Here is a 7,645-nt window from a genome sequence, read left to right on the forward strand (position 1 = left end):
AAAAATCATACCTTTAAACACTTGATTCCTTGAAAAATCACACTTTTTCTTTGAATTTTCTCACTCTAGGGTTTGTTCTTATTTTTTTCTCTCTCCTGCTAGTTTTGGCTGACCCTCCTAATGAAGAATTCTGGAATTTTCAAGCCTTTTAATAGGCTTAATAAAATATTATTATTTTATTTACCTTTTGAATATTTTATTATTTTATTTTTTTCTAGCCATCTTTCTGACTTTCTTTTCCTACCACTCAATCCTCTTCACTTATCCATGTCTTCCATGAGATTTCTAGACTTTTTCAAAGTTTTGGTTGAGTAAATTTTTAAAAATACACTTTTGCCCCCGTAAAGTGAAAAATTACATTTTTACTCCAAAAACTGAAAAATTGCCCATAGACATATTTTCATCCCTTATACTCATACAATGCTCCATTTAATCAAATTTGATCTAAATTCTCTCAAAAAATTCAATTTCGTCCTAGGATGGCACAATTACCATTTTACCCCTATAGTCCAAAAATATCAAAAATTCATATATTTTCACTGCTAAATCTTCCAATTGTACTTTAATACTCATATCATACTCAAATATGTCAAATGGGGCTAAGAAAATCTTTTTTTTTCTAATTCCCATTTTGTCCTCAAATTGTAAAATGACCATTTTACCCCATAACCGGTCAATTTTCCTAATTGATTCCAAATTTATCCTCGAACTCCGAATCACTTTTTTAAGTAAATTTTGGGGTTTCAGAACTCTCAAATTCCTTTGAAATTTTTCATTTGAACTAGCTCGAGGTATAAATCAACTTCACAGCACATATAGGGGCAATACCATCTTTTGTCGATTTCTCGAGCTTCCTCAATATACAAACATTCTATTGAGCATGTAAATGACATCATAATTATTTTACAAAGCAGGGTTTGACACCTATCTAGTCCCACATTGTCTAATATTCAGTCACGTAATGCCAAATAAACAGGTTACGATTCCTAATATCCAATAACACACCCAATATTCAGTGACGCAATGCCTAACAAATATTTACGCATCGCCTATAAACTGATTGATTTTCTACTTCCAGCCAATTTTAAGTTTCCAAAGTCATATAATTTACCCATCAACTTTTGCATTCTATGAATATAAAAAAATAAACCCAAGAACCCATAACAAATACCTTGATGTCATCTCTGCACTTTGGGATAGTGAGAAAGTTGGATGGCAATATAGACCTTCATAGCATTGGAGAGCTAAACGATGAGATATATACCCTGATGACGTTGGAGACTTGGATGGAAAGATAGCTAAATCGAGATTTAATTTTGAAATTTTTATCTGAATGGTGGCAGAGGAGAAAAAAACGAGAACCATTTAATTTAGATTAAATGGTGTAAAGGATATTCTTGTCAAATCATGCCAAAAATTGTCTAAACACAATTAAAATTATAGTGAAGGTCATTTTTGAAATGACTTTATTAAAAAAGTTATTTCTCACAATTTTCTCAATATTTATCACCTTCAAAAGCTTACAAAGTACTAGTCAACACCTTGTCCATTGTCATGCAATTAAATCTCTACAAATTTTAAGGAGGAAATTGTGAGAAATGACTTTTCTTGATAAAGACATTTTAGAAGTAACCATCAAAATAAGTTTAACTGTTTTTAGCCATATTTAGTTATAACTTGATGAAAATACCCTTTAAACTATTTCAAATAAAATAAACTATTCATAACAATTTCTCCTCATTTCTCCCCATTTGTGCTTCAGATTTCTCTCTCACCATCCTAGTCTCTCAAATTTTATCGATTTCTTTGTTTGGCATGCGTCTGTTATGCTTTCGATTTCTCTCTCCCACGTTTTTAGATTTCTCTTTCTTACGCTTTCAAGACACTAAGCAATGGTTTTGACGTGCTTGGGTGGGTGACTGTTTGGGAAATTTGATTTTTAGGTATTTTGGATAAAACTAAAACAGTAGAAATAATAAAAAAATGTATGAAATAGCTTTTAATTTAATCAATCTGGAACCTAAATACCAATAAACTCAAAATTTTGAAATTTATAAATCTAGGTTTTCAAAGAATTTTTTTTTATTTTTAGTCAAAGTCGGTGTTTTAGATAAAAAACATTTGTATTTTGATTTATGAAAACATGTTAAAAACACTTTAATCCGTACCAAATTGTCAAAAAGAAAAAAGAAAAAAGTTGAGAGGATTTGAAGTTTTGGTTCATATTAACAATAACATTTTAGGCATTAAAGTGTAACAAAATATTTTTGAATATGGCGTGTAACAACAATATTTTTTCAACATGGCGTGTAACAACAATATTTTTTTTTCAACATGACGTGTAACAACCTTTTTTAACCATGGTGTGTAACATGTTTTTTTACATGGTGTGTAACAACAATATGTTTTTTCAACATGGCGTGTAACAACCTAACCATGGCTTGTCACAAGTTTTTGTATATGGCGTGTAACGAGCTAACCATAGCTTGTCATATGTTTTTGTACTTGGCTTGTCATATATTTTTGTACATAGCGTGTAACATGCTAACCATGGCTTGTCACATATTTTTGTACACAGTGTGTCATATGTTTTTGTACATAGCGTGTAACACGCTAACCATAACTTGTCACAAGTTTTTGTACATGGCGTGTAACAAGCTAACCATGATTTGTCACATATTTTTATACATAGCGTGTAACACGCTAACCATGATTTGTCACAAGTTTTTGTTGATGACGTGTAACACGCTAACTATGACTTATCACAAGTTTTTGTACATGACGTGTCACATCACAGTGTGTAACTTTATTAAAGGTAATTTTATCCAATTTGTCTAAAAATAGTTAAAATTATAAAGAGTTATTTTTAAAAAAATCTTATCTTTAAATATTACTTTTTAAATGCCCCAATTTTAAATATAATTTCAACAAGAATGATAAAAATTCACAGCATAATTAAGATCCATTGTTTTGTGTTTGTAAAATCTTGAGAACATTACGGCTTAGGGAAGACTTATAAGATATTGATGTAAGGGACTTTTGTTCTAGTGAGAGAGTGAAGAATGGGTGAAAAACTGAAAAAGGAAAATAAAGAAGCGAAGCGTTAATAAGGATTGCAGCGGAACAATGGCTTTGGCTAACTGTTACTCTCTTTGGTTGGGTGTAAAGAACACAAGGAGAGAGAGATAAGTGGGAACAATGGGTATGAATAGCATGAGATAAGGAAGAAGAAAGCGATTAAGAGAGAGATAAATCACAAAGTAGTTTTCTGTTATTTATCCAAAAAATTAAACATTAAACTGGTGTATAAATGAGTTGTCGGATCAACTCCTCATTTTCATTGCCACTTCATTTTTAATAGGCAAGGGTATTCATTCCCAAATGAATTGCAGCTTCTTATGCTAGTTGTTAAGCTTCAACTCTAACTGAAACTCTTCTCCAACAAGCAAAGACAAGTCTGACATCTCTGCAATGCCAAACTGGTCTCCATTGCTATGAAAGCTTGTTGTTACATATATATTTCCATTCTTGTTAGTGGGCAACTCATACCCTTTAATTCCATTAACCTTTTCTAGACCTATAAATGTCAACTTGTCTATAGTCCAGTTCCGACTGACTGCAAATTCACCATTCACAACGCTTGATCTGATCGTTAGTTTGTCTCCAACAACTACAGCATGAAATTTCACCAAACTCCAATTTCTGCTTTCTCCACCCATCTCCACTTCTTCTCCGTCATCTAAAAATACTTGTCCACTGCTGTTTTCCTTGCTACTAGCCACAACTAGGAGGTGAAATGGCATGCTTCGAGCTTCTTTTGTCGTCAGGGCTTCTCCTTGCAGCACCAAGATACTCCCTTCTCGAACATGTACATTTATATGATCAGGCGGTGCATCAAGCATAATGTACTCTCCGTTTTCTACAATGATAGAGATATTGTGGTTAAAGAGGTCAAACCAATTTCCTGCTGGGAAGTATGCATCAACAGAAACTGCTCCGGGCTTCAAAACAGGTGACACCAATATACCGTTTCCAATCAAAAACTGTGAGCTGATTTCATACGTATTTATGTCTTGAGGAAAAGAGAAAAAAAGGGGTCGTGCAATGGGGATTCCTTTTGTGTGTGCCTCATACATTAATGTGTACATGTGGGGAAGTAGCTGGTAGCGGAGGCCTAGCACCTTCTTGGCTGTTGCAGCAACTGATTCCCAGAGATAAAGCTCCTGACGTCTTGTGTTTAATGCTGAGTGGTCTCGCGCAAAGGGGTAAAAGGCACCTAGCTGCAGCATTAAAACATCATAATCATTAAATGGAAAGCATAAGCACCATAGGGAACCACTCTTTTTACTTGGTTTTGTACAATTCAAAGCAGGAATAGCTCTTGGTAGTAATCCTGTCATATTTATTCTAGAGTTTCTTCTTTCTTTCGGTTTTTGAAATTATTATTTGCCATATTTGGGACATGAGAAAAATAAATATAATTTGCTTGTTAAGTAATGCATGTAAAGAGAGCTGACATTCCCCATCTGCATTTAAATGACAAAAGGACTCCTTACCTGAATCCAACGTCTACAAAGCTCTTCAGTTGTGTTTCCAGAAAAACCACATATATCGGCTCCAACCATTGGGATTCCGAATATTCCGAAACTGAGAATTGATGGAATAGAGTATGCCAAATCATCCCAGGTAGCAGCATTATCACCAGTCCAATGAGCTGTGTACTTTCCAGAGCCCACAAAGGTTGATCTGGAGAGTATAAATGGCCTTTTTCCAGTCATATTGATTAAAGCAGCATTTGTCGCTTTGGCTTCTAATAGGCCATAAAGGTTATGGGCATTGTACACCGTAATGTTACCAAAATGTAGAGAAGTTGCTGGCACAGTTAAGTTATTGATTGGTCGCCTGATTCCAGCATTATTTATCAGGTAAGGAGGGCTATCAAAGGTTGAAGATGGAGTAGGAGGGGAAGTTATAAAATTTGATATCTCATTCATGTCAAGCCAGAGACCATCAAATGGGAGAAGATCTTGAAATAATTTGATCTCATTACCCCAAAATGCTCTGCCTTCAGGATTTACAAAATCAGGAAAGTATACTGATCCAGGCCAAACCTGACCAAGGTAAGGGATACCGTCACGTTTTATAAATATATCAGCCTGCATCCCTCTTATATAAGTTGCATATGACTTATTCACACTAATACCTGAAAAGAAGGCACATAATTATCACAAAATCAGGTACATTATTTTTTTTCTCTCATGCTTAATTGTTCTCAATTGTTCATACTTCAGTTTAGCAAGCTGGTGACTAGTGGAACAAAAAGTTCAAACTTAAGACTTACCTGGATCCAAGATGAGTACATATTTCTGACCATTTTGGTGAAGTGTGTCAACAAAGTTCTTCATATGTTCCTGAGGAAAGTTGATAGGATCAAGAGTAAAATCCTTAAATCCATCCATGTAGTCTATATCGGTCCACATAACCTCTAGAGGGATACCAGCTTTTGCATAGCCAGCGACTACCCCTTCAATATCAGAAACATTCTTGTAACCCCACCGGCATTGGTGAAAGCCTTCACAGACAATGAACCAACCATTGAGTAAGCATGAAAGAATTTATTTTGCTGTTAAAACCAGGTCAGGGTATTCCAAATGTAGCCTAAATACAGGGAGAATACTATGTGCAGAATCTAAACTAGAGGGAATGAGTTATAGAATTTTATGGTGAGACAAATCATTCAACCAGATTCATTGAGTCTGTTATTTGATGTTCTTTCCAAAATATATATACTATAAACTACTTTCCTATTCATCATAAGTAGTTTGTCCTTTTGAAACTTCTACATATATTTTGGGTTCTTGCTTCTTCTATGTTATTCATCAGATTTGAGCAATATATTTGTTTATTTTGCTGAAACTGTTTCTCCAACCAAAACATAACAAGCCTGCTAATTAATTTGAGACAAGGCTTCCAAGTGAGAGGACAAACAAAGAAAGAGATATACTAGAAATACAGAGTAGAAATAACCATTCCAGATTAATGGTGTCACCATTTGGTCTCTATCAGAAAATAGTTCATCCTATCACTCAATATGTATGTCTACAAGATTATAAAATGACGGATGAGTTATTTATGCTATCCATGAGAGTATCTTTATCTCAAAATGTTAGAAGTGTCCAATTAAATAAACAGTAGTGTAATTGCAATCAATCAAAAACATAAGAAATAATAAGAAGTCAAGGATTTACCTACCAAATGACCAATATGGCATAGGTGCAGGTCGGCCAATGAGGCCGGTGTACTGCTGTACCACCATCTCTGGTGAAGGCCCCTCGAAAATAAACAAATCTATGATTCCACCAATGATCTTGTAAGTTATCCTATCACCACCGTATATTATATCCATACCATTACTGTTAAGCAACAAAACTCCATGACTTGACCCTGTTCTAACTCTGCCATCCTCCGACCCCAATCTCACATCCAGATAAAATGGATGAGAACCGTAGAGATTCACATCGGGATTTGCACTACCAATGTCAGCATTCCACAATGTCAACGTATCATTGGTTCTCAACTTAAATGAGCTTTTCGTATGCTCACCAAGGCCATACAAAGAAGACCTGTTTTTAGGGAGTGAAGAGGATAGTTGAATATATTGGTCCTTGAAGACAAGAAATGTGCCTGAATCTGATGCATCCGGGGACGTGTCAAAGAGGATGTCGCCGGAGAAACGGCGAGAGACAGCGAAGCCAAATGGGGTGGTGTTGTAGAGGGTAAAAATGAGGTTGGAGGAAGGGTGAGTGAGAACTCGTCTTTCCAAGGAACTGGAATGGTTTTGTGGAAAAGAGCCATGACGACGAGGGATGATTTCTTGAGGAACTTCCCATCTTTCATCGTCTGAGTCTGTTATTCGAATTCTCAAACGCTCCCCTGCGTCAAAGCTGCATAACAAACTTCAATCTAACAATATTTTGCATAACAATCAAAGCTGCATCAAAATTAAATATAACCTCGCAATAAGGTTGAGATTTTGAATGTCAGGTCCAAAAATGGTGGAGTTCTTGATTAGACGGAGATCAGCTTTCAAGAGCTTGCCAGACTGATCAACTCCAACTGATTGAATTGCATATCCATACCCCACTACTTCTTCTACTTTCCCATGAACGAGGCAAGAAAAAGAGATGAGAAGATGGAAGAGAGAATTTACAGACGACTTTGCTTTTCTCCCCCTTTTTTTGTCCATTTCAGCTATTGGGAGGAAGACTACAACGGGGTCTTTTCCATTGGCATTTATGGCCGAGGAACTTTGACATGGCAGCACCACCAAGCCAAAGAGTAAAGCTGCTTTAGTTCTCTATGTGTCCCACAACATGGTGGCATATGTCCTTATCTCTGTCTCTATGTACTGATAGTATACAATACTGTTGAGAGCAATTAAATTGGGATTAGAATTTAGCTCCCCAAGGCCCAATTGCCCAAAGATAAAATAACATCAAAATCATAATTGTTTCATGAACCTTGTTTTCAAACTTTCAATCTAGTAAGCCCTTGTCTTTCTCTTTCTTGATCTATTACAGAATCTTGCTTTCCATTGAACAATTTAAAGACTAATAAGAACATTTAAAACAGAATAAATGTCAAT

The 7,645-nt window shown here is 35.3% G+C and overlaps 1 protein-coding gene across 1 annotated transcript; it reads right to left on the minus strand.

Annotated features, from left to right (window-relative positions):
* LOC18595546 (alpha-glucosidase) lies at window positions 3,220-7,348 on the minus strand. Its single transcript, XM_007023554.2, has 5 exons — window positions 7,014-7,348; window positions 6,253-6,944; window positions 5,342-5,572; window positions 4,557-5,203; window positions 3,220-4,280 (listed from the first exon to the last, which is right to left on the minus strand). Exons 1-5 carry the CDS (start codon window positions 7,244-7,246, stop codon window positions 3,402-3,404), a joined length of 2,682 nt encoding a protein of 893 aa, XP_007023616.2. The 5' UTR covers window positions 7,247-7,348; the 3' UTR covers window positions 3,220-3,401.

This window comes from Theobroma cacao, chromosome 6 (assembly GCF_000208745.1).
Source record: "Theobroma cacao cultivar B97-61/B2 chromosome 6, Criollo_cocoa_genome_V2, whole genome shotgun sequence".
Lineage (NCBI taxonomy): Eukaryota > Viridiplantae > Streptophyta > Magnoliopsida > Malvales > Malvaceae > Theobroma > Theobroma cacao.

Excerpts from the sequence above, each read along its gene's own strand:
- LOC18595546 (XM_007023554.2), bottom strand. The coding sequence starts at position 7,246 with ATGGACAAAAAAAGGGGGAGAAAAGCAAAGTCGTCTGTAAATTCTCTC. Across the intron at positions 6,945-7,013 it reads AATCTCAACCTTATTGCGAG|CTTTGACGCAGGGGAGCGTT; the intron begins GTTATATTTAAT and ends TTTGTTATGCAG. Across the intron at positions 5,573-6,252 it reads TATGCCATATTGGTCATTTG|GCTTTCACCAATGCCGGTGG; the intron begins GTAGGTAAATCC and ends TTGTCTGTGAAG.